General features: G+C 49.9%; 1 protein-coding gene across 1 annotated transcript in view; it reads left to right on the top strand.

Annotated features, from left to right (window-relative positions):
- LOC309400429 (DNA-directed RNA polymerase II subunit RPB1-like) overlaps positions 1-26,011 on the top strand; it is a 39,082-nt gene extending 13,071 nt beyond the window's left edge. Inside the window, exons 9-29 of the mRNA XM_081968913.1 lie at positions 590-714; positions 3,199-3,409; positions 4,563-4,772; positions 5,898-6,066; positions 7,510-7,604; positions 8,807-9,010; positions 9,940-10,162; positions 10,831-11,014; positions 12,585-12,756; positions 14,206-14,311; positions 14,902-15,107; positions 16,883-17,107; positions 17,636-17,882; positions 17,976-18,076; positions 19,093-19,197; positions 19,329-19,511; positions 19,619-19,822; positions 20,867-21,053; positions 22,103-22,216; positions 24,129-24,278; positions 24,371-26,011. Coding sequence (XP_081825039.1) covers positions 590-714; positions 3,199-3,409; positions 4,563-4,772; positions 5,898-6,066; positions 7,510-7,604; positions 8,807-9,010; positions 9,940-10,162; positions 10,831-11,014; positions 12,585-12,756; positions 14,206-14,311; positions 14,902-15,107; positions 16,883-17,107; positions 17,636-17,882; positions 17,976-18,076; positions 19,093-19,197; positions 19,329-19,511; positions 19,619-19,822; positions 20,867-21,053; positions 22,103-22,216; positions 24,129-24,278; positions 24,371-25,506 — 4,557 coding nt within the window. The 3' untranslated portion in view covers positions 25,507-26,011. The remainder of the gene's footprint in view (positions 1-589; positions 715-3,198; positions 3,410-4,562; positions 4,773-5,897; positions 6,067-7,509; positions 7,605-8,806; positions 9,011-9,939; positions 10,163-10,830; positions 11,015-12,584; positions 12,757-14,205; positions 14,312-14,901; positions 15,108-16,882; positions 17,108-17,635; positions 17,883-17,975; positions 18,077-19,092; positions 19,198-19,328; positions 19,512-19,618; positions 19,823-20,866; positions 21,054-22,102; positions 22,217-24,128; positions 24,279-24,370) is intronic.
- Positions 26,012-26,890: the final 879 nt, after the last annotated feature.

The following is a 26,890-nucleotide window of genomic DNA, read 5'->3' as shown; positions in this document are numbered from 1 at the left end:
AATTGTCGCAAGTCAAGGACGACCTGTAGATAGTCCTCGACTGACGACCGCAATTGGGATCGGAATTTCTGTTGCTAAGTAAGGCAGGTGCTCAGTGAGTCTTTTTATGAGCTTTTCTAAAGCCCAGGGGGTTAGGCGAATCATTGCAGCGACTCACACGGTCGTTAAGCGAATCCAGCTTTGCCCCGCTGGTTGGAAACTGGCCGGGAAGGTCACAAGTGCGGGTCACGTGCTGGGATGTTGCAATCGTCGTAAAGACACAGTTGCCAAGCAGCCCAATTTTGATCGCGTGACTTGTTGGGATGCTATGGCGGTCCTAAATGTGGGCAGCGGTCGTAAGTGACTTCTTTCAGTGCTAAGTGGTCGTAAGCCAAGGACTATCTGTAGCACACCTTTTTTAAAGGACAAAAAACAAATCATTCTGCAAATCCTGGCAAATGGTTAGCTTGTGTTGTCCTTTTGCTTCCTCGGCGCTAACCAAGCCCAGAATTGAGGTTGATATTTCTGGGGGGGGGGAAGGTCTCCTTTGCCCTAGACTCACCTGGATTTTCTTCTCTCCGTCCCTGATGACTTCCTTCCCCGCTTCCAGGTGGAGAGACACATGTGCGATGGAGACATTGTCATTTTCAACCGGCAACCCACGCTACACAAAATGTCCATGATGGGCCACCGAGTCCGTATCCTACCCTGGTCCACCTTCCGGCTCAATCTCAGGTTGGCTTCCTCCCTACTGCCCGAGGGGGGGGGGGGAGAAATTGTTTGCATTTATTTAGCTGTTTGTATCCCCCCCCCTTGATCCTTCTTACAATGACTCAAGCTGGTGAATATAACACACCTTCCTCCTCCTATTTTCCCCACAAGACCCCTGTTAGGTGGGTTGAGAGGGAGAGATTGTTGTGCTCTGCCGGTGGCCTGTGGATCTGGCAGCAGAGTCAGGACAGTGTGGAGGTTGGGGAGGAACATGGGCCAGTCCTGGAGTCGGGGAAGCTCGGATGAGGGCTCTGTGTCAGAGGCAGAGAGGGGGGCCAGGACCATCTGGTAGTGTGCTGCCTCCGGAGTCAGGCATCAGCCAGGCAGAAGAACAGGGGGAGTCTATTCCCAAGTGTGTGCATGCGCAGAGCTGCCAGAAGGCAAGAACAGTTACGACAAAAAGGGTGACTCGGGAGTAAGGCTTGGAGGTGATTGGCCCCTCTTTATAAGACATAAAAGAGGAGCAAACTATTGCAGAAAACAATTTTGTTCGTTTTGGTCGGTTCAAACTCTGAGAAGCTCCGTTTGACTCTGTGCTCCGTTTGGCCTTGCAAAGGTAATTGGCCATTAGGGCTCCGGCAGCGTTTCAAGGGAGAGAAAGGTGGGTGCTTCTCAGTCCTTGCCTGAAAGACTTTGGCAGACTTCTGTAGGACTCTTCCCAGACTGTTTGTGAACCATTACAGGCTATGAATGAACATAATTCACAGCTGTGGAAATAAAAACAGGGTTTTGGGGACTAAGTTTATGATTTATGCTTTCTCAGGAAGCCTAGGTGAGAACATATATATATATGTGTCTGTGTTGTATTTGTGCTGATAAATAAATAAATAAAGATATTTATCAGCACAAATACAACACAAATATAAAAAGGCAACATTAAAAATATGGTTTTCTACCTGCATGTTACTGTTCGATTGTCTCAGTTGGTAGTTCGCCGATTGGAGTATAGTTCCCTGCCGAAAGACCAACACCCCCCCTCCTCCCAGCAAGCCTCTGTCTAGAAACAGGGAGAAAACCCTACTGCCATTTAGCACTGATGACATTACCTAGTCGGGTCTTGAAATGTCTGCAAGGAAATAACCCAGCTCAGAGAGCACCAAAGACTCCACACGCAACCCCGCTTGGGCCGTATGGCTTGTTGCGATTGCATTGACAAGGACGGAGTTGCGTCTTTCGCCCCTGAGTTGCAGAGGGCCACCTTTTCACCCCCGGTCCTCCTAAGTGGTGGAAAATGGCCTTCGGTTGCCCTTTGGACAGCTATCAATACCGGGTTGTTATGCCACTTGGTCTACAGGGTGCACCAGCTGTGTCCATGCAGTTCATCAACAAAGTTCTGCATGAACACCTGTACAAGGGAGTACTCGTCTATTTAGACGATATTCTCATATACACACAGACAATGGAGGGGCACATAAAACTGGTGCGGCAGGTGCTCAAAAAATCAACAAGTTTATAGAGTGAACTCAGCTTATGCTAGAACACACAATGTTCCCAGGGAGGTACACATTAAATTCCTCAGAAAAAGCACAAGAGATGAAATTCTGAGCGCACAAAGGGGGCAAGCCCTGACATACAAAGATAAGGAGATAACCATTCTGAAACAGATCCCCAAGAAAGTAAGAGAAAAAAGAAAAAGCTATTCGCAATTAGCGAATAAATTATACCAGAAGGGGGTGTGGTTTAGATGGTTGATGCCTGAAGGTATGCTAATATTCTGGGAGGAGACAAGAGTTAGAATCAATACACTCATAGAGGCACAGGCCTTTATGGAAAAAAACAAACTACTTCTAGAAAAACCTGATGATCCTCCACCAGATACACAGGACACGGGAGGGGCCGGAGCCCTGTTGGCGGGGGGAGATGGGGCAACATCGAGAAAGCTCAGATCACAAAAATGAGTAAGAAAATCCACCTGACATAAACTGATCGAAATCATTAATTGAATTTATATGCTGACTATATGTTATTATGTTACTACTTAATAATGAAATATGTGCAAATGTATACTATGAGTATGGAGGGCGGGGGCGCACCTACCGCACACTGCAGTTGCCAAAATTTGTAACCTTTCCCCTACCTTTTTCCTTTGCAAAATACTAAAAAAACCAATAAATCTTTGTTATAAAAAAAAAAAAATCAACAAGGGGGCTAGAGATGGACCCCTCTAAGGTAAAGGTGGTCTTAGACTGGCACGTCTAATTCCGTTGCCGCCTGGAACCACGCTGTTAGCCTGGGTGGTAACCCTCTGCACACACAGTCCTGCCACAAAGTCCTGTTAAGGCCGGCCCCCCGTGCGTCATGCCGGAGCTAACACCTACAGGTCCTCCGAAGCCGGGTTGAGCCCAGCTTAGCTCTCCTTCCGTGGCCTCAGCTTGCAAAGGGCCCAAAAACTGTGGCTGCCCCTCCCCCTGTGTCCTGACACGGATTTGGTGTCTTTCGATCCGTCAGTGTGACCACCCCGTACAACGCCGACTTCGACGGCGACGAAATGAACCTTCACCTTCCCCAATCGTTGGAGACCCGGGCGGAGATCCAAGAACTGGCCATGGTGCCCCGTATGATCGTCACGCCCCAGTCCAACAGGCCCGTCATGGGTATCGTGCAGGACACGCTGACGGCCGTCCGCAAGTTCACCAAGAGGGACGTCTTCCTGGAGAGGGTGAGAGCCTCCATCCATTTCTTGAGCCAAAAGGGCTCTGGAACCCGAGGTCACCTTTCTTCTTCTTGATCGCAGCTAGTCCTCGACTTACCACCACAACTGAGCCCCAAGTCTCTGTGGCTCAGCGAGATGGTTGTTAATTTTGCCCCATTTTTACGACCTTTCTCACCGCAGTTGTTAAGCGAATCAGGGCAGTTAAATTTAGTCACATGCTCGTTATGCGAATCCGGCTTGCCCAGTCAGACGGTCGCAAAAGGGGGGAATCACATCGCCCTGGGACGCTGCTTCCGTCATAAATAGGAGTCCGTCTGAATTTGGATCAGGTGACCACGGGGATGTTGCAATGGTCGTAAGTGAAAAACAGTCGTAAGTCACTTTTTTCAGTGCTGTCGTAACTTTGAGCAGTCACTGAATGAACTGTTGTAAGTCGAGGACTACCTGTAGTTGCCTATAGAGATTCTCAGTCATCCGGGTGATGTTTGTCCCAAAGGTGCTTTTTTTTCAACTGGAGTTTCTGGGATTTTTTTTTTTTTTGAAGACGTTTTGCTTCTCATCCAAGAAGCTTCATCAGCTCTCACTGAATGGCGAAGGATGGAAGGATTTCTACTCCTTGCAGGCAGATGGTCATTTGCAATTCTTTTAGAGGGTCCTTGAGGCCACTTGGAGGTTTCTCTGTGTCCTCAGAGTGGTGTAAATGGAGGTGGAGCCTCCTTGGAACTGTTGAAAGGACCGTGTTGTAAACTGGAGATTGGCGATAAGATGATGGGGAAACAAAACAGCCACTTCACAAACGCCTGGCACAACACCGGAGAACAAACGCAACAGGACGAGAGTCAGCCGTCCGCCTGCGTTTAAAAGACACGGGGCAGTCTTTTGAAGAGGGCAAAATCCACAATTGGGACAGAGGGGAACCGCTGGTTTGAAAGAGGGGCCCAAGAGGCCATCTAGACCCCAATTGAACAGCCCTCTCTCAACTGAGGGGGAGGGACACCACCTCATCTATCTCCGGTCTACAACACAGTCCTTTCAGCAGTTCCAAGAAGGCTCCACACCCGTTTGCCCCTCTCTGCCGTAGAGTTAGCGTAGAAGGCGGGAGGATGCGGAATGTGACCTCTTGTCTCCTCTTTCCTCCCTCCCCCTCCCCACCCCCCAGGGGGAAGTGATGAACCTGCTGATGTTCCTCTCCACCTGGGATGGCAAAGTGCCCCAGCCGGCCATCTTGAAGCCTCGCCCGCTCTGGACCGGGAAGCAAATCTTCTCCCTCATCATCCCGGGACACATCAACTGTGTCCGGACCCACAGCACCCATCCGGACGACGAAGACAGCGGCCCCTACAAGCACATCTCTCCAGGAGACACCAAGGTACCCCCCCCCCAAGTTGCTTCCTGCTGGGAAGGAAGGGAGTGTGTGTGTTGTGTGTGTGTACGTCTCTCTGGAGATTTGCTTCCCCAGGGGTAAAGCAAATCTGGAAAAAGACTCGAAGCCTGGGCCCTTATCTAACAAAACGAAATTCAACGTAGAAAAAAAAGTCAGGTCTTACACTTAGGCAAGAAAAACCCAAAGGACACATATAGACTGGGTGAAACCTGGCTTAATAGCGGTCACTGTGAGAGGGATCTCGGAGTCTTTGTGGACAACCAGCTAAATAGGAGCCAGCCGTGTGCAGCGGCAGCCAAACAAGCCAACGCAATCCTCAGTTGCATTAACAGAGAGATACAATCAAGATCAAGGAAGGTACTAATACCACTGTAAAGTCTTAGTAAGAGCACAGCTAGAATCCTGTATCCAGTTTTGGTCACCACACTATAAAAAAGAGGTGGAGACTCTAGAAAGTGTGCAGAGAAGAGCAACCAGGATGATGAGGGGGCGGGAGGCTCAAACATACGACCGACAGTTGCAGGAATCAGGCATGGCTGGTCTAGTGAAGAGAAGGACCAGGGGAGACAGAATAGCAATCTTCCAGTATTTGAGGGGCTCCCCCAGAGAGGAGGAGGGGGTCAAGCTATTCTCCAAAGCACCTGAAGGCCAGGGAAGGAAGAATGGATGGAAACTGACCAAGGAGAGATTCAACCTGGAAATGAGGAGGAATTTTATGACAGTGAGAGCAATCCACCCATGGAACGGAAGTTGCCTTCGGGAGTTGTGGGAGCTTCATCCCTGGAGGCTTTCAAGAAGAGACCAAACTGCCATCTGTCAGAAATGGTGTAGGGCCTCCTGCTTGGGCGGGGGGTTGGACTAGATGACTTCCAAGGTCCCTCCCAACTCTGTTCATCTGTAAGATCTACAGAGCACCCAACCTGTTAATAGAAGCGTTTGGGCCCCACCAGTGATGAAGGGAGGAGGGCTGGAAGGGATAGTCTTCGGGGTCGGCCCCCTGGGGACATACCCTTCAACCCAGGCTTAGCTTGGGTGGTGGAGTTTCATCCTTCAGCCTCCGGATCAAGGGTGAGACTAGACTGGCTCCGCATTCCTCCTTCCAACGTGCAGGTGATTGTGGAGAACGGAGAGCTGATCATGGGCATCCTGTGCAAGAAGTCCCTGGGCACCTCAGCCGGCTCCCTGGTCCACATCTCCTACCTGGAGATGGGCCACGACGTCACCCGCTTGTTCTACAGCAACATCCAGACCGTCATCAACAACTGGCTGCTGATCGAAGGTGAGGCTGGCAGGGGCCGCAGGGATTTTGCCCTCATCCCCTCCCAAGCATTGGGGAAGCCTTCGGGAAAAGTAGGTGGGGGTGGGGTCTGGTGTTTGATTCCTCAGAAAAGAGGGCTGCTTTTGGGGTGGGGGGGGGTCAGCAAAGCCACGGGGAGGCATCAGCAGGTGTCTTCATATCACATGGGATATTTTGCTGAAAATCCAAAAGCATTTTATCTATCTTTCCATCCTCTAATTCAATACCTATTTGCTATCTGTCCATCTACCTACTGGTCTGTCTGTCTTTATCCATCTGCTGTCTGTCTCTTTCTACCTACCTACCTGTCTGTCTATATCTATATTTCAATCTCTTTCAATTTGTATGTATCCATCTATCATCTAATTCAATGTCTACCTATCTACTACCTGCCTACTATCTGTCTGACTACCTGTCTATTCTATTCTGTCTGTCTGTCTGTCTGTCTGTCTGTCTATCTATCTATCTATCTATCTATCTATCTATCTATCTATCTATCTATCTATCTTATCATCTATCTTATCTATCTATCTTATCATCTATCTTATCTATCTATCTTATCTATCTTATCATCTATCTATAATCTATCTATCTATCTAACATATCTATCTACCTACCTACCTACCTACCTATCTATCTATCTATCTATCTATCTACCATATCTATCTATCTACCTTATCTATCTATCTATCTATCTATCTATCTATCTATCTATCTATCTATCTATCTATCTACCTTATCTATCTATCTACCTTATCTATCTATATCTATCTACCTACCTACCTACCTACCTACCTACCATATCTATCTACCTTATCTATCTATATCTATCTATCTATCTATCTATCTATCTATCTATCTATCTATCTATCTATCTATCTATCTATCTACCTTATCTATCTATCTATCTATCTATCTATCTATCTATCTATCTATCTACCTACCTACCTACCTACCTACCTACCTACCTACCTACCATATCTACCTACCATATCTATCTCTATCTATCTATCTATCTATCTATCTATCTATCTATCTATCTATCTATCTATCTATCTATCTATCATCTATCTATCTATCTATCTATCTTTCGTCTGCCTTATCTATTTAAGCATGCATCAACATGGAAACTAAATTTAAAATAGAGGCAAGAATAGTTACAATTTTAACACTCAGATTTAATTGGAAGGGGGGGATCTTTGGGGGCGCTAACCAGCCCTCCACAGCTGCGTGCTGCTCTGTGAGGCCCCAAGTAAGACAGCCGGTGAGCCAGGTTTTTGAAAGGCCAGGCGAGTGTGAGCAAGGAAAGCTCTTGGTTTTTTTAGGGCTATGTGGCTTTTGCAAAGAGCACTTGGGGGAGGAGAATGCCCGGTTGTGGTGGTTGTCATTTTTCCCGGCCTTCCAATCGCTCTTCTTCTTTCTCAGGGCACACCATCGGTATCGGGGACTCCATCGCTGATGCCAAGACCTACCAGGACATCCAGAACACCATCAAGAAAGCCAAACAGGATGTGATAGAGGTAGGGGGCAAGCCGCAAAGACCCCCAAAGCTAGGATGCTGATAAGGCCGTGGGTTGGATGCCAGGAGCTGGGGCTGGGTCACCCACAAAGGGAAAGACCTGTGGGGTCCTGGGTGGTCTCTGACCTTGGTTGTTTTCTTGCAAGCATTTCACGACCCAACTAGATAACTTCGTCAGGGCTAGAAGGGAGGGAGGTTTGCAGAGTGGAGGAGGAGGAAGGAGGAGGAGGAGGAGGAGGACTGTTGAGTCCTTGGCACTCTCTGAGCGGGGTTGCTTTTTTGCAGACATTTCGTGACCTAACTAGGGAACATCAGTGCTGGTTAACCCCATTCCCTTCTAGCACTGATGATGCTGCCTAGTTGGGTCATAAAACGTCTGCAAGAAAACAGCCCAGCTCAGAGACCACCAGGGGACCCCTCAGTTAAGTCCTGAGCTTACAAATATTCTCTTCTTTTGGTACTTGGTCCTTGAGTCTGGAGGGAGCTGTCCCAGTTTCCACAAACTTAATCTTGCCTTGGGAAAAGTTTCCAAGTTGGTTTAAAAGTGGGATAAATTTTCCTGACAAATTAAAATCAAAATAGTGTGGGAAATCTTCCGTAGAGAGCTGAAAAATATGCAGGGAAGCCGGTACAGGGAAATGGTGGAAATCTGATGAGGAAAAATCTCCCTCTGATGGGTGTGGAGAGAGGGAGGAAAGAATAGAGATGATAAGGGGGAAGGGAGGAGGGAGAGAGGGGAAGTGGGAGGGAGGAAGGTGATAGATGGAAAGGAGAAGGAAGGAAGGAAAGAAGGAATAGAAATGGGAAGAGGGAGGAAGGGAAGGAGGGAGAGAGGGAAGGTAGGAGGAAGGCGGTAGATGGAAAGGAGAAGGAAGGAAAGAGGGAAGGTGGAAGGGAAGGTGGGAGGGAGGAAGGCGATAGATGGAAATGGGAAGGGAAGGAGGGAGAGAGGGAGTGGAATGTGGGACAGAGGAAGGGAGTGGATGGAAAGGAGAAGGAAGGGAAGGAATAGAAATGGGAAGGGAAGGAGGGAGGGAGAGAAGGTGGAAGGAAGGAAGGAGAGAGAGGGAGAGTGGGAATGTGGGAGGAAGGAAGGAGATAGATGGAAAGGAGAAGGAAGGAAGGGAGGGAGGGAGCGGTCAGTCATGAGAAGCCAGTCCTGGGGCCTGCCTTGAACCCTTGCCCGTCTCTTCCATTCTCCAGGTCATCGAGAAAGCCCACAACAACGAGCTGGAGCCCACCCCTGGCAACACCCTGCGCCAGACCTTTGAGAACCAGGTCAACCGCATCCTGAACGACGCCCGAGACAAGACCGGCTCCTCGGCCCAGAAGTCCCTCTCGGAGTACAACAACTTCAAGTCCATGGTGGTCTCGGGGGCCAAAGGCTCCAAGATCAACATCTCCCAGGTAGGAGGACCCTCCTCCCACAACTCCGGATCTGACTTAGCCGGTAGAACATCGGCCTTTTCCCTGTGCAGGCAATTGGTTTGCAGAGGCAGTATGGTCTAGGGGTTAAGTGGGAGACAGCGAGATCTAGTTCCATCTTAGGCAGAAGCCTGGATAGGTGTGACTTTGGGTCACTCACTAGGAGACTGGGAGTTCTAGTTCCGCTTTAGCCGTGAAAGCTGGCTAGGTGACTTTTGATCAATCACTAGGAGGCTGGGAGTTCTAGTCCTACCTTAGACATGAAAGCTGGCTGGGGGACTTTGGGCCAGTCCCTGTCTCAGTCCAATCCATAAATAAGGATGAACATATCCAATGCTCCCCACAACAACCATCCACCTCACAGGGTTGTTGTTGTGGGGAAAATAGGAAGAAGGAACACCGGATATGTTCACCCTTATTTATAAATAACTAGCCGATAACTCGGCGTTGCCCGCGTATTTATTTATAGGGGGGAAAATGTCCTATTCTAATGTTGGATTTTCCCCCCCTTACTAGAGGGAGCCCCCTTGTGGAAGTACTGTGAAGCCGTTACCATGGCAACTCTGCTGCGTTGTACAGTAGAAGCCATTTTACGGAAGTACAGTAGAAGCCGTTTTAAGGCACAACAGGCTGTATCTTAACAGAACACACACCCTGAGGGGTTTTAGGGGCGTCTTACCCCCACAGTATTTGTTTCCAGAGAGGACGTCATCTGCGTACCAAGTTTAGTTGAAATTGTTTGAGGCCTTCCAGAGTTATGCGTGTCACACGGAGACACACATTTTTATAGAGAGAGAGAGATAAAGATGATGATGATGATGGCAGGATAGAAAAAGAAAACTCAAGACTTGGGGAGGCGTGATTTCCCCAGAAGCCTGGGCTAACTACTCCTTTCTCTTCCCGCCCCCCAGGTCATCGCCGTGGTGGGGCAGCAGAACGTGGAAGGGAAGCGCATCCCCTTCGGCTTCAAGCATCGCACCCTGCCCCACTTCATCAAAGACGACTACGGGCCGGAGAGCAGGGGCTTCGTGGAGAATTCGTACTTGGCCGGCCTGACCCCCACCGAGTTCTTCTTTCACGCCATGGGAGGCCGAGAAGGGCTGATCGACACAGCCGTCAAAACAGCCGAAACGGGTGAGTTGTAGATGAGGGTTGACTTGCTTTCAGGGAGAAAAGCTCAGAGACGTTCTCCGGCCATCTGGGCCAGGTCACAAAGTGTGGCAAGGAGACAAAATCCCTCTACTCTTAACCGTATTTTTCGGAATATAAGACCCACCGGAGTATAAGAGGCACATTTGTTTGGGGGGAGGGAAATAAGGGGAGGGGGAATTCTGCCTACCAGGTATTCATCTGGCTAGCGTCCTTAGTCTGGTCAGCTTCCGTACATACCATATTTTTCGGAGTATAAGACGCACCCCTTCCCCTCAAAAAAGAGGCTGAAAATCTGGGTGCGTCTTATACACTGAATACAGAAGAGGAGGGGGTCCACCCATTCTCCGAAGGTCCAGAAGGCAGGACCAGAAGCAACGGATGGAAATTGCAACCAAGGAGAGTAGCAATCTGGAATTAAGGAGGAATGTACTGATAGTTGGAACAATTAACCAGTGGAACAGCTGGCCACCAGAAGTGGTGGGTGTTCCATCACTGGAGGCTTTTAAGAAGGGACTTGGACAGGCATTTGACTGAAAACGATACAGGGTTTCCTGCTCGAACGGGGTGGGGGGTTTGGGGTGGACTAGAAGACCTCTAGAGCTCCCTTCCCTCCCTCTCATTCTGTTACTCTGATCTCCACTGCTTGCCAGGTTACATCCAGCGTCGGCTCATCAAGTCCATGGAGTCGGTCATGGTGAAGTACGACGCCACCGTCCGGAACTCCATCAACCAGGTGGTGCAGCTGCGTTACGGCGAAGATGGGCTGGCCGGAGAGAGCGTGGAGTTCCAGAACCTGGCCACCCTCAAGCCTTCCAACAAGGCTTTTGAGAAGAAGTGAGTCCTCTGGAGCCGAGACGCCAGGACTTCGGTCTCTTACCTGCTGGGGTCTTCTGAGTTTCTTTGCAAGGGGCATTCATTTTCTTTTTGGAGAAATAGCCGTAGCCCTTAAGACTTATATACCGCTTCACAGGGCTTTCCCAGCCCTCTCTAAGCGGTTTACAGAGTCTTGGCCCCCCCAACAATCTGGGTCTTCATTTTACCCACCTCGGAAGGACAGACGGCTGAGTGAACCTTCAGCTGGTCAGGATCGAACTGCTGTCAGTTGGCAGAGTTAGCCTGCAATACTGCATTGCAGTAACCGCTGCGCCACCACGGCTTCCTCCCTTCTTCCCTTCCTCCCTCCCTTCCTTCCTTCCTTCCTTCCTTCCTTCCTTCCTTCCCTCTCTCCATCCCAAGAAATAGCCCTTAGTCTTATGTACCACTTCACAATGCTTTCCATCCCTCTCTAAGCGGTTTGCAGAGTCGGCCTCTTGCCCCCAAACAATCTGGGTTCTCGTTTTACTGACCTCAGAAGGAAGGACAGAAGGCTGACTCAACCTCGAGCTGGTCAGGATCGAACTCCTGGCAGTGGGCAGAATTGGCCTGCAATGCTACATTCTAACCACTGTGTCACTACGGCTTCCTTCCTTCCTTTCTTCCCTCCCTCCTTCCTTCTCATTTTCCTCCCTCCCTCCCTTCCATTCTTCCTTCTTGCCTTTTTCTCTTCCCTCCCTCCCTCCCTCCCTCCCTTCTCATTTTCCTCCCTCCCTCCCTGGGTCCTCATTTTACCCACCTCGGAAGGACGGAAGGCTGAGTCAACCTGGCGGGATTTGAAAGCTGCTCAAGATTCATTTCTATAAATAATTCAAGGGGGCGAACAGATCCAACTATCCTTTCTCCTCTTATTTTCCCCCCAACAACAACCCTGTGAGGAGGGGTGGGCTGAGAGAGGGGGATTGGCATGAAGTCTTCCCCCCCCCCCTGACCAGTTTTCATGCCTAAGGCAGGACTAGAACTCGCCATCTCCTGGCAATTGGCCCAAAGTCACCCAGTCAACTTCCCCACAGGACCAAACCAGCCGAGGAGGGCCGGACACGAAAGATGAGCTCTGGGGTATCTCTTTGGCGGTCCTCCTGCTGGGATGAAGTGGACGAGAAGCGCCCTGCGTTCTTGGGGGGGGGGGAGGGGGAGGCGTGTGGGTCCAGATGGGGAAACTGGCTTCCTCCAGACCCCTGGGGCTTGCCAAAGAGGATGTGCCTGGTGGTGTCCTTGGCAATTTTAAGATAAATGTGGGATTGAGCTCCCCCAGAATTCCCCCCAGCCAGCCTGAAGGAACGTGGCTAGACTTCTTTGGTCCCCTTTTCTGATTGGGTAATTCTTTTAATAGACGGTGGGCTATGTGGCCGACGTAACATACCTTGGTTTGAGCAAACGGCTGGCTCTGGGAATCCTGGGAGTTGAAGTCCCACAAGCTCTGCTCAGTTTGGAGACCCTGCTTTAGAAGAGTTGAAGGAGGCACGTCCCCCCCTGTCCGTCCGTCCACCCCAATATCTATCCTTCTCCTTTTGGCTTCCCTCTTTTCCAGGTTCAAGTTTGACTACGCCAACGAGCGGGCTCTGCGCCGCACCCTGCAAGAGGAGATGGTGAAGGACATCCTCAGCAACGCCCACATCCAGAACGAGCTGGAGAGGGAGTTTGAGAAGATGAAGGAGGACCGGGAGGTGTTGAGGGTCATCTTCCCCACGGGAGACAGCAAGGTGAGGCTGGGCCCTCACCCACCTGCCTCAGCTTCCCTCCTGTGGCACGTGCATCCCCACACCAGGAACCATGGCTCCGTGTCGTCACATTGCCCGAGGGACGAGTCCATCCTCTGTGCCATTTCAGCCTTCCGTTTGGAAGCGTCACAGAAGGAGGAACCCCGTTTAGCGCCAAATTGTTAGAAATGTGATTATGAATCAGGCACGTACTACCCTACGTGGTGGCCGTGCCAAAAAAACAATATTGGCGGAAAATTCAAAGGTGGCTGATAGAGATAATCGAAAAGGAAATAGAATTCAAACCAGTACTATTTCTTTTGGGAATCATAAACATAACAAGGGGATAATCTACTTAATGATACATATTATCACGGCAGCAAGAATGGTCTTTGCCCATAACTGGAAAAACAGGGAAATTCCACAAGAAAAGGAAGCAATTAGGAAAATTCCCGTTTTGTGCTGAAATGGATAAATTGACGTGGGAATCGAAGAGCAAAGACAAGTCAGAATATTATAAGATCTGGGATAAATTTTATCGACGGTTGGAACCAAAAAAAGGAAAGACTCAAAATAGGCAATGACTTAAGAGTCATAGAATGGAGATTAGAATTAGGTATGAAATCGTAACAGTGAAAATGTATAAGACAAGAGCAAAGCAACATGGAGAGAACTACGAGATCCTTATATTTGTAAATACCGAATAGACCAATGGTAAATAAGCATAGTGGTTATAATATTTAACTTTATATTCTACTATGTACTGTGTGGCAAAGGCATTGCCAGGACGGTTACACTGTGTCCAATGTTTTAATGTGTGTTTAATAAAACCTTTTTAAAAAAGGAGGAACCTGTGGACATTACCTTGGTCCACAGGACGCTAGGAACAGGTGTTATCAGAATAAGAGAATTGGAAGGGACCTTGGAGGTTTTCTAGTCCAGCCCGCTGCTCAAGCAGGAGACTATATCAGTTCAGACCAGTTGCTGGCCAGTCTCTTCTTGAAAGCCTCCAGTAATGGAGCTTCTGGAGGCAACTTCTGTTCCATGGGTGAATTGTTCTCCCTGTCAGAAAATTCCTCCTTATTTCCAGGTTGAATCTCTCCTTGGTCAGTTTCCATCCATTCTTCCTTCTCTGGCCTTCAGGGGCTTTGGAGAATAGCTTGACCCCCTAACTCCTCTCTGGGGCAGCCCCTGAGATATTGGAAGACTGCTATCATGTCTCCCCTAGTCCTTCTTTCTATTAAACTAGACATACCCAGTTCCTGCAACCGTTCTTCCTATGTTTTAGTCTCCAGTCCCCTAATCCTCTTTGTTGCTCTTCTCTGCACTCTTTCCAGAGTCTCCGCATCTTTTCTACATCGTGGTGACCAAAACTGAATGCTGTATTCCACGTGTAGCCTTATACCAAGGGATTGTAAAGCGACGTTAACATGCATTTCCCTCCTGTCACAGGTCGTCCTCCCCTGCAACCTGCTGCGCATGATCTGGAACGCCCAGAAAATTTTCCACATCAACACGCGCCTCCCCTCTGACCTGCACCCCATCAAGGTGGTGGACGGTGAGTTGGGGTGGGGAACCAACGCTGGCTTTTTAAAAAAAATGTTTATTATCGCTTTATTATTGTTAAATTCTTTTTTTTTTAATTTTCTTTACATTGTGTTTTTATTGTCTGGAAGTTGGCTAGAGTCACTGTGAGCGAGGTCCTCGTCTTACGACCTCAATTGAGGCCATAATTTCTGTTGTGAAGCGAAGCATTTGTTAAGTGAGTTTTGCTCCCTTTTACGACCTTTCCTGCCACCGGCGTTAAGAGAATCGCAATGCCATTGCTAAGCGAATTGGGCTCTTCCCCCCGCCGACTTTGCTGGTCAGAAGGTTTCCAGGGACGCTGCGACCGTCATAAATATGAGTCAGTGGCCAAGTGCCCGAATTTTGATCATGTGAGACACACACACACACACACACACACACACACACACACACACACACAGAGTGATGCTGTGACGGTCGTTAGTGTTGAAAAACAGTCCTAACTCACTTTTTCCCAGTGTTGTTATAACTTTTAAACAGTTGTAAGTCGACCGTATACATTTTTTAAAATAATTCCTTTTTAAAAATCGGTGCCTTTTTTTCTTCTTCCTTCCCTCCCAGGCGTGAAGGAGCTGAGCAAGAAACTGGTGATTGTGAATGGGGACGACCCCCTAAGCAAGCAGGCCCAGGAAAACGCCACCCTGCTCTTCAACATCCACCTGCGCTCCACCCTCTGCAGCCGTCGCATGATCGAGGAATTCCGGCTGAGCGGGGAAGCCTTTGACTGGCTGCTGGGAGAAATTGAATCCAAGTTCAACCAGGCCATTGTGAGTTACTGACGCACAGAGAGACAGACAGACAGACAGACACACACACACACACACACACACACACACACACACACACACACACACACAAAGGAAACTCACCGGTCCAACAAAAAAAAGGCAGTGAAACCGAGCTATTTCACTTCCTGGGATCTACTTTTAAGTTCTGCTTTGAAACTTCTATAAACTTCCCCCTTTTTTGCACCGTTCTCGTTTCCAATTTGAGCAGCTGTGGAAACAGCGGGGGAGGAAAGGGGGGGCAGAGTCTCTCCCTTGGGTGGGTGGGGGGATTTCAGCCTAGCCAAGGAATGGTCCCACTGGGACACTAAACACGGCCCAGAATTCCTTGCTGCTGCTGCAGGTTTTTTTTCCGGATGGGAAATAAACAATTCTTTTGAGTGCTTGAGGGTGGAAAATGTTGCCCCGGCTTTTCGACAGGGGTCAGAAGATGGCCAGAATCTTCTTGGTACAAGGCCGAGATTCCTAATTTTCTCTTGGCTTTTGCTCCCTTTCCTGCAACTGAATCCACAAGAGCTTGGGAAGCTATTTTTAGGAGCTCAGTTTTCCTCAAGATGGCCTGACGTTGGCTTTAAATCGATCAGAATAGAGCTGGAAGGGACCCTGGAGGTCTTCTAGTCCAACCCCCTGCTCAGGCAGGAGACCCTCTACCATTTCAGTCAAGGGGTTGCCCAGTCTCTTAAAAACCTCCTTATTCTTTATGGGCCAAGTGTGATTGGACACACAAGGAACTTGTCTTCGGTGCATTAAGCTTTGTACATTAAAAAAATACATTCATCAAGTATCATCACACTTAGTGATAGTCATAGGATCCTAAAAAAGCAATTAAATCATGCTAGGAAACTAAATAAAACAATATAAATTGTAAAGATCCAAGCCACAAGATTATAGTCATAAGTAGGAAGGAGATAGGTACTAGGAGGGATGAGAAGAATGATAGTAATACAGCCTTAGTAAATAGTTTGACAGTGAATTAGTTGTTGTTGTTGTTTTTAATTATTTGACATTTTCCAAACATTAAAATCATAATTATACTTTGAACGCTTTCCATTATCAGTATTTCTTTTTTTCTGATTTTGGGTTTTCCATTTTTCCATTCTATGATCTTATACATATTCCTCTTTGTTTCATACTTTCTCATTTTTACAGTATATCAGGGGTGTCCAAACTTGGCAACTTTAAGACTTGTGGACTTCAACTCCCAGAATTCTAGGAGTTGAAGTCCACAAGTCTTAAAGTTGCCAAGTTTGGACACCCCTGCAGTATATACATCTATATACAATATTTCTATCTCTATTGCTTTCTAAGTATATGCCATCTCTTCATTGTGTTTACTATGCGTTACTTACACGTTCATTGTACATCTCTTGAAAAGGCCACCTGTTCCATATCTTGTAGTACTCTTGTTTCCTCTCTGTCTCTTAGTTCCATCGTTAGTTTGTCCATTTCCGAGCATTCTAGCACCTTTTTTTATGATTTCTGCATTTGAGGGAGTGGTAATACAGTCTTAGTAAATAGTTTGACTGTGTTGTGGGGATTAGTTGTTAAGCAGAGGGATGGCGTTCGGGGAAAAACTGTTCTTGTGTCTAGTTGTTCTGGTGTGCAGTGCCCCACAGCGTCGTTTTGAGGGTACAAGTTGAAACAGTTGATGTCCAGGATGTGAGGGGTCTGTAGATATTTTCACAGCCCTCTTTTTGACTTTCCAAAACAGCCGAGCTGTCAAACTCGCCTGAAGTCCAGCTGTCCTTTTTCCACAGGCCCATCCTGGTGAGATGGTGGGGGCCTTGGCTGCCCAGTCCCTGGGAGAACCTGCCACCCAGATGACCCTCAACACCTTCCATTATGCTGGAGTCTCCGCCAAAAACGTGACCCTGGGGGTGCCTCGGCTGAAGGAGCTGATCAACATCTCCAAGAAGCCCAAGACTCCTTCTCTGACGGTCTTCCTCCTGGGACAGTCTGCTCGGGATGCTGAAAGGGCCAAGGTGAGGAGAGGGAAGAGGGCCTGGGGGTGAAGTTGACCTTGGCTGTGGAGTACGAGGGAATCTCAGACTGTTCCGTGGCCCCCGTGCTGGAGGTCTCTCTCCCAACTCAGGGCGGGGCTAAATTTTAGCCTGAAGATGGTGGTGGGTTAGGCCCTCAACATTTTCTCCATCGAGGTGGAGCTCTTGCCTCACCATCAGGTGGCTGTGAGTTCGATCCTAGGTAGAGGCAGATACTTCTCTCTCTCTGGGCACAATGAGAATATATCTGCTGAATATAACTCTGTATTGGCAACAGGGAAGGGCATCCGGCCAGTAAAACACTCTGCTAGCTCCATTCTGTTCCCCAGACTCCACTCTGCAAGCGATTATGGGGTCGCTAAAGAGATGATGATGATGATGGTGATGGTGATGGTCTCTTGAGAGCCAACTGCAAATGGGTGGCCACACTCCAGTTTTAGACCTCCCCAAGAAAGTAACCTCCAAGGTTTGACTCTCCAGCCTCACCGTCTTTCCGTGTCTCCATCCCAGGACATCCTTTGTCGCTTGGAGCACACCACCCTTCGCAAGGTCACGGCCAACACGGCCATCTACTACGACCCCAACCCTCAGAACACCGTGGTGGCCGAGGACCAGGAGTGGGTGAACGTCTACTACGAGATGCCCGACTTCGACGTCACCCGCATCTCCCCTTGGCTGCTGAGGGTGGAGTTGGACCGCAAACACATGACGGACCGAAAGCTCACCATGGAGCAGATCGCCGAGAAGATCAACGCCGGTGAGGCGGGGTGGATGGCCGGAGTTCCCTCTGTCCTTTGCCTCCCCTTGTCCAGCGGCAGCCTATGGACAACCCTTCTTTGTTCTTCTGCAGGCTTTGGAGATGACCTCAACTGCATCTTCAACGATGACAACGCTGAGAAGCTGGTGCTGCGCATTCGAATCATGAACAGCGACGAGAACAAGATGCAGGAGGTGGGGAAGGCAGTCTTCTTACCATTAAACCCCTGGGGATTGGAGTTGACGGGAAGTGGGTACAATTGCCGGGGTCGTCTTCAGTTGAAGGAAGCAGATACCTCCTCGGGTATCTCATTTTCGGGTGGGTAGGTGTTCATGACTTCCGGGCCAGCTTGGGGCTGATGGTCTTGGGTCAAAGGCAGCCTTGGTTCCACCAACCAATGAGGGTTGAGTACATGGCAGTGCCAACCGCCCTAAATAGTCTGGTGCCAGTTTCCAGGTTGCCCATGCGTTGTGTCTTCATTGCGTCCTCCAGCTGGTGTTCATGAATGTGCTTTGCTAATCTTCTGCCTACAGTGTGGCTCTACAATCCTTACATTGCCTGCTGTAGACTTTATTGTCTCTTTCGAATGCTGTGTAAACGTGGTTTATCCCTGTGTGTCTGTCGATGGCTGGTTGAGTACCAGGCTTCCAGGAATTCCCCAGGGTTTTTGGCCTACGATGGGCAGAGTAGAAACTATTCAGCAGAGTCTGCCCATGCGTTGTGAGAGTGTCTTCATTGTGTCTTCCAGCTGGTGTTCATGGATGTGCTTTGCTAATCTTCTGCCTGATTGTCCTACGGTGTGACTGTTACACTCCTTACATTGCGTGCTGTAGGCTTTATTTCGAATGGTGTGTAAACGTGATTTATCCCTGTGCGTCTGTCGATGGCTGATTTGTCTGAGTCCCAGGAATTCCCTAGTGTGTTTGGACTTGGGATGCTGTCAGTTACCCAGTTGAAGCTACCCATGTTCTAATTGGTGTTGATGGATGCACTCTGCTAGTCTTCGGCCTGTTTACTCCACACAGGGGTTGTCACAGCCCTTGCACCAGGGCCCCCCAACCTTGGCAACTACACAGGCTTGTGGACTTGGAGTCCCAGAATTCCGGGAGTTGATGTCCACAAGTCGCAAAGTTGCCGAAGTTGGAGACTCCCTGCCTTATTATACTGGATGTGTGGTACATTAAGAGACCTTTCTTCTCCGGTGGCTTAGGAGGAAGAGGTGGTGGACAAGATGGACGATGACGTTTTCCTGCGCTGCATCGAATCCAACATGCTGACAGACATGACCCTTCAAGGCATTGAGCAAATCAGCAAGGTGAGGGCGGGAGGCCCGGTCCTAACAGTGGCGCCCTCCCCTCTCGAACAAAGTCCCTATCTTTCCCCCCCCCATCCCACCAGGGTTGCTGGCCTTGTTAATTCATCAGTCTCCTCCTCCTCCTCCCTCAGGTGTACATGCACCTGCCCCAGACCGACAACAAGAAGAAAATCATCATCACGGAAGACGGCGAGTTCAAAGCCCTCCAGGAGTGGATCCTGGAAACCGACGGCGTGAGCCTCATGCGCGTGCTCAGCGAGAAAGACGTCGACCCCGTGCGCACCACCTCCAACGACATCGTGGAGATTTTCACGGTGAGCCCCGAGCGGGTGGGGCGTTTCCTCGGGGTTGGGATAAGCGGTGGGGGTGTCCTGGAGAGCGCCAGGCGACCCTGAAAAACCCGTCTTCCCTCGTTAACCAGGTGCTGGGAATTGAGGCGGTGAGGAAGGCTCTGGAACGGGAGCTGTACCACGTCATCTCCTTCGACGGCTCCTACGTCAACTACCGCCACTTGGCCCTGCTCTGCGACACCATGACCTGCCGCGGGCACTTGATGGCCATCACGCGGCACGGCGTCAACCGCCAGGACACGGGGCCCCTCATGAAGTGCTCCTTCGAGGAGACGGTGAGTTTGTGCCAAGCGCGAACGACCAGGCCCACCTGAGGCGTCGAGTTCCAACCGTCTATTGCTTTAGGCCTATGATACAAGAATCGTCCCAGAGGTGCAGCTTCTGCCTGGAAAGACCAGATAAGGCGCTAAGGTAGGGATGTCCAACTCCAGGCCCTGCGTAGGCCCTGGAAACAGCCAAGGACTGGCCCGCAGTGCCTCTGCCAGCCAGAACGGAGCGTGTGGTCCTCCCGGGTTCCATTTGCAGCTGCGGCGGCCTCCAATGGAGCTCGGGATGGGCCGCTCCCCATGCCTGCCCCCGCCGAGCTCCGTTTTCGTTGGCAGAGGGCTAGGAAAACAAACGAAAAACAAAAGGAGAAACGTTTCCCCTTCCTTTTCCATTTGAGCATGCAAGAAGGGACCGGAAGGGGAAAGAGCAAAGAAAAACGAAAGATGGGAAGAGAGCAAGGAAGGAAAAAGAAAGGGGAAGGTAAAAGAAAGGGGAATGAAGAGGGAAGGAAAAGGAAGGGAGGGATGGAAGAAAAGGAGAATGAGGAAAGGGAAAGGAAGGGAAGGAAGGGGAAAAAAGAAAGGAGAAGGAAAAAGAAAGAATGAAGAGGGAAGGAAAAGGAAGGGAGGGAAAGAAGGAAAAAGAAAGGGGAAGGAGATTATAATGAGAGGGAAGGAGGGTCTGTGGGAAGTTCTGCCTTAGCATTTGGCCGCCACAGGTGCCCCCAACAGGAGTGACGTCGAGCTGGCCACACCCACCCTGGCCACACCCACCCTCCCTCCCTCCCGGGGCTCAAACACAGCCCTGATGCGCCCCTCAATGAAATCGCGTTTGACACCCCTGCTTTAAGGGTATTCGACAGGGTTTTCGCCCTCTTGCTTTGGCTCTTACGGAGTTAGAGTCCAGGCTAATTCCTCGCTTGACCCCTTCCTCCCACCTGCCACACTTGCCCTCCGGACGTTTGCGAGCGGGACCGAGGGAGGGGGTTTGGCTCTGCCGTGGACCCGTGGCTCAAAACCCCACCAACGGGGGCTCTTCTCGCCTTCCCCCAGGTGGACGTCTTGATGGAGGCGGCCGCCCACGGCGAGAGCGACCCCATGAAAGGGGTCTCGGAGAACATCATGCTGGGCCAGCTGGCCCCTGCCGGCACCGGTTGCTTCGACCTGCTTTTGGACGCTGAGAAATGCAAATTTGGCATGGAGATCCCCACCAACATCACTGGGCTGGGCGTCGGGGGCCGTAAGTCATGGTTGCCTCTCTTGGGGGGTGGGGGGGTGTTCCGAGAAAGGGGAGGGGGAGGGGCTGGGGGAGGAGCCACCGGTTGCAAGAGCAGGGAATCCTATCATTTGGATTGGGAGAGATTTGAGCTCCCAGAATCCCCTCCCTGTGCAGGTAGTTCTCAATCTACAACCAGAATTAGCGTTGCTAAGCAAGGCGGTTGTTAAGTGAGTTAAGTAAACGATTCACTGTCGTTAAGTGGATCCCACGGTCGTTGAAGCGAAATCTGGCTTCCCTGATGGACATGGCTTGTTGGAAGCCGGGCCTAGGATGGTCGCAAATGGCGATGACTTGAATATATGCCGGCTGGACCATGTGACCGTGGGGGATGCTGCCGCTGTCATAAGTGCGAGGACAGGTCATAAATCACTTTTTTTCCAGCAGTTGTGGAACTTGGCCACTAAACAAATGGTTGCCAATAATGTTCCACCTGTACAGAGGTAGCCCTCGGACGTTACGATCGCAATTGAGCCCAACATTTCTGCCGTTAAATGTGACATTTGTTAAGTCAGTTTTGCCTCCTTTTACGACCTTCCTTGCCAGTGAATCTCTGCGGTGGTTACATTTAGTCAAATGGTTGTTAAGTGAATCCGGTCGTCGTCCCCGCAAAGGGGGATCGTGTGACCCCGGGACACTGCGACCGTCGTAACTATGAGTCAGTCGCCAAGCATCTGACCTTTGTGAATGGGGACTCTGCGATGAGTGTAACTGTGGAAAACGGCCATAAGTCACTCTGTTCATGCCGTAGTAACTTTGAACGGTCACTAAATGAACCGTTGTAAGTCGAGGAGTCCCTGCGATCAGTTTATCAGCCTCAGATTTGACCCAGGTGGAGGGGCGCTGGTTGGGGAAGGCCCGGGTTATCCTCCAACCCCCCAGAGAGGCTACAATTGAGAGTCAGGTCACACCCCACATCTGGAAGACGGAACATCTGGGACCGGCCTTTTGCATCCAACCTATTTGCTGCCCCAACATCTTCCCTGCTGACTCTCCTCTTTCTTCCCTTACAGCGACCGGCATGTTCTTCGGCTCTGCGCCCAGCCCGATGGGTGGGGTGTCCCCGGCCACAACCCCATGGAACCAAGGTGCCACGCCAGCCTACGGCGCCTGGTCACCCAGTGTGGGTAAGTAACCATCGGGCCTCCTGCAGAGAAGGGGCTCCTTCCTGGCTTAGGACGAGATCAGATGAGATAAGATTTAAGATAAAGTTAAGATTTAAGACAAGAGATAGGATAAGATTTAATGTAAGTTTTAAGATAAAATTTAAGATAAGGTAAGATTTAGAATAAAGTTAAGAGTAAGATGTAAGGTCAGATTTAAGATTTAAGATAATATAAGATAATATAAGAAGATAAAGGAAGATTTAAGAGAAGATTTAAGATAAAGTTAAGAGAAGAGATAAAATTTAAGGTCAGATTTAAGATAGAATTTAAGATAATGGAAGATTTAAGATAAAGGAAGATTTAAGAGAAGATTTAAGATAAAGTTAAGATTTAAGATAAAGTTAAGATTTAAGAGAAAATTTAAGATAAAGTTAAGATTTAAGAGAAAATTTAAGATAAAGTTAAGATTTAAGACAAGAGATAGGATAAGATTTAATGTAAGTTTTAAGATAAAATTTAAGATAAGGTAAGATTTAGAATAAAGTTAAGAGTAAGATGTAAGGTCAGATTTAAGATAGAATTTAAGATAATTTAAGAAGATAAAGGAAGATTTAAGAGAAGATTTAAGATAAAGTTAAGAGAAGAGATAAAATTTAAGGTCAGATTTAAGATAGAATTTAAGATAATGGAAGATTTAAGATAAAGGAAGATTTAAGAGAAGATTTAAGATAAAGTTAAGATTTAAGAGAAGATTTAAGATAAAGTTAAGATTTAAGAGAAGAAATAAAATTTAAGGTCAGTTTTAAGATAAAATTTAAGATTCAAGGTAACATATAAGATTTAGGGTGACTAAGATAAGCTTAGCTTTATTGTCATTTTTGACCGTGGGCACATTGACACACATTAAAAATGACGTTCTGTTGCTCTCCAAAGTGTACACATACACAACCCACATAAAGATATGCTATATGCAGCCATATATATATGTATATATATATGCCTGCACCCTGACCTCCAAATACATATACTAATCACTCCATGTCACTATTAATCAGGGGTTCCCATCGATGGGGGTTTGTCCGGATGGGCTGATTTGCATCCGTTAAGCAATGAAGGCCCCCATCAATGGGTCCCCAGGCAGGGAGAACTGATCCCAACCCCCCTTTGGGATGATTATTACGGAAATACGCCTCGCAGGATCTCAGATCTCCAATGTCTTTAGGTCTGTTTGGAATCAAAACGGTTCGGTGAACTTGGCACACGCCAAGCCCGTTTCCCCTTTTAAAAAAGAATCTTGGCTTCCTAATCGGAGAATTCCATTGTGGGTGTTGAAGTTTGCCAGCACTTCATCTAGTGCGCACTTCAAATATGCAGCCCCCCCCACCTTCAGCCCCCTCCCCCGGGGTGGGTCGGCCCTAGGGGGCTTCCCTGCCAACATCAACATTGTAGGATGCGCAGAGCAAGGGGAGAAGGAGAAGAAGAATGCGGGCGGGTCTCGTTAAATTAATTTCCTGTTAAGTTCTCCCCCGGGGCCAAAGTGCCCTCTGCTCACAGCCCTGCGGGGTGGGGAAGGGAGAAAGAAAAGGAAGGAAAGAAGGCGGGAAGGAAAGAAGAGGGAGAAAAAGGGAAGGAAGGGAGAAAAAAGAATGGAAGGAAGGAAAGATGGGAAGAAGGAAGGAAGAAAGGAAGGAAAAGGGGAGAGGGAGGGGGAAAGCAGGAAAGATGAAGGGGGGAGGGAGGGAGGGAAGGAAGGGGAAAGATGGGAAGGAGAAGGGAAGGAAAGGAAGAGGGAGAGAAGGAAGGGATGGAGGAAGAAAAAGGGAGAGGAAGGAAGGAAGGAAGAAGAAGGATGTAGGAAAGGAGGAGTAGAGAAATTGTGGGGGGGGGAGGAGCTGGTTTCTCTCTCACCTGCATCTCTTCCTCCTCTTTGCAGGGAGCGGAATGACCCCTGGGGCCGCCAGTTTCTCCCCCAGCGCGGCTTCCGATGCCAGCGGTTACAGCCCCGGGTATTCCCCCGCCTGGTCGCCCACTCCCGGCTCCCCCGGCTCTCCGGGACCTTCCAGCCCTTACATTCCGTCTCCAGGTATGTGGCGACCCCAATCCCGCTCTCCTCCCCAATGCCATCCTCAAAGGGTGGAGTCCTGGCTTAACGTCGCTTTCCTTCTGCTTTTCCAGGGGGCGCCATGTCTCCCAGCTACTCCCCAACCTCTCCCGCCTACGAGCCACGCTCGCCCGGGGTGTACACCCCGCAAAGCCCCAGCTACAGCCCCACCTCTCCTTCCTACAGCCCCACCTCCCCTTCGTACTCGCCCACCAGTCCCAATTACAGCCCCACCAGCCCCAGCTACAGCCCCACCTCCCCGAGTTACTCGCCGACGTCGCCCAGCTACAGCCCAACGTCGCCCAGCTACAGCCCGACCAGCCCCAGTTACAGCCCAACGTCACCTAGTTATTCTCCAACCAGCCCCAGCTACAGCCCGACATCACCTAGCTACAGCCCGACGTCGCCCAGCTACAGCCCGACCAGTCCTAGTTACAGCCCGACGTCACCTAGTTATTCTCCAACCAGCCCCAGCTACAGTCCAACATCGCCCAGCTACAGCCCGACGTCTCCCAGCTACAGCCCAACCTCTCCTAGCTACAGCCCCACCAGCCCGAATTACAGCCCGACTTCTCCAAACTACACCCCGACTTCGCCCAGCTATAGCCCGACTTCGCCCAGCTACAGCCCGACCTCTCCTAATTACACCCCGACGTCTCCAAACTACAGCCCGACATCTCCGAGTTACTCCCCGACCAGCCCGTCCTACAGTCCCACCTCGCCCAGCTACTCCCCCTCCAGCCCCCGCTACACCCCACAGTCGCCCACCTACACCCCCTCGTCGCCCAGCTACAGCCCCAGCTCGCCCAGCTACAGCCCGACCAGCCCCAAGTACACCCCGACCAGCCCGTCCTACAGCCCCAGCTCTCCGGAATATACCCCAACCAGCCCCAAATACAGCCCGACCAGCCCCAAGTACAGCCCGACTTCGCCCACCTACAGCCCGACCACGCCGAAGTACAGCCCGACCAGCCCCACCTACTCGCCGACATCACCCGTCTACACCCCGACGTCGCCCAAGTACAGCCCAACCTCGCCCACCTACTCGCCCACCTCCCCCAAGTACAGCCCGACCTCGCCCACCTACTCCCCAACCTCCCCCAAAGGCTCCACCTACTCCCCGACTTCTCCGGGCTACAGCCCCACATCGCCCACCTACAGCCTTACCAGCCCGGCCATCAGTCCAGACGACAGCGACGAAGAGAACTGAAGGGACTCCCGTCCGGATGGAGAGGAGTCGCGGCGCGACGGCGGGTTGACAACGATTTGTTGAGAAGTCTGGACATTTTGGGGGCAGGTGGGGCAGACACTCGAGAGTCCTAGGGGATGGGGGGGGGCGGCTGACTTGCCCAGTTGCCAAAGGAAAACTTAAGATTTTTATAGGGGTGGCCGTAGGGGGGGGGCACTGTCTTACTTTAGCGCCCCCTCTCGGTGGTCGTGGTCTCGATTCTTCCTTCCGACTGTTCTTTTCTGCCTGTTTCTTAGGAAAAGAGAGGAAAAAAAACCAGCCAACCTTGTAAAACGATTGCGTAGCTTTCCTAATAAACCCGCGAAATCTGTAACCAGAAGTTGGGGGGGGGGTTGTTACCCCGATTCCTGCTGACACCCCACCCCCATTTTCCCGGGGGGCCCAGCTTGGCCCTCCGTCGTAGGTTTTCTGTTGTAATCCGGTTGGGATTTTATTTATGTTGAAAAAAATTTAGAAGGTTTCTTGACTTCACTGCGTTGTGTCTTCATTTCCGCGCGTGGGGGGGGCCTCCGAGCACCCCGAAACTCTTCACACTCTTTTTAACTCAAATCTTTTATGGGGGGGGGGGAAGTGTAAGCCTGGTTTTGGCGGAGTTTTCCTTTGAGTCCTGCATAGCATGTTTTTAAAAAAAAAAATCCAGATATTTCCCCCCTCCCCCGGTTCGTTTTGCTTGTTTCCCGCTAATGGAGGCCGGTGTGTGTGTGTGTGTGTGTGTGATCTGGGGGGCAGATGTCAGAGTGAAGGGGGGCTTAGAGGCTTTGATGTGGCTGCGGGACGATAGTCAGCCCCCCAGCCCCTCCCCAGCAACAGAGGGAGGGAGGGAGGGGGGAAGCGAAACGGGGGGCCGTGGAAGCGACATTCTTCCGTCGAGCGTTTTGAGATTCTTGCTTTTGTGGGTGTTATTTTTCCCCTCTGCAAAACTGCTAACTTTCTGGACAAAAAAAAATAATAATAAACTTTTTTACAAACAGTTGACTTTGTGAGTGTGTGTTTTGGAGTTTGAAATTGTGCAAATGGGGTGGGCTTCTCTTTCGGAATACTGGCGGTTCTCGTGGCCGCTCAAAGTTACGACCGACTTCACAAAAGGAGACTTAACAACCGAGAGCCGAAGTTCCAACATGGGTGTGGGTGTGTCCTTGTGGTGTCCTACAAGTGGCACATCCCACCCACAAATTTAGCTTAAAACGAACAAAAACATATTGCCAGGATGTTGGAAAATGCAATGCTGCACTAGGGACCTTCTACCAAATGTGGTGGGAGTGCCCGAAAGCTCAGGCTTTTAGGCACCGGCTGAGAAAGTATTCGGAAGAGATGCTAAATCAAAAAGGAGGGAGTTGAGGCCAGG

This window comes from Natrix helvetica (assembly GCF_964273705.1).
Source record: "Natrix helvetica genome assembly, chromosome: W".
NCBI lineage: Eukaryota > Metazoa > Chordata > Lepidosauria > Squamata > Natricidae > Natrix > Natrix helvetica.
This window is presented reverse-complemented; position numbering and strand designations above follow the sequence as displayed.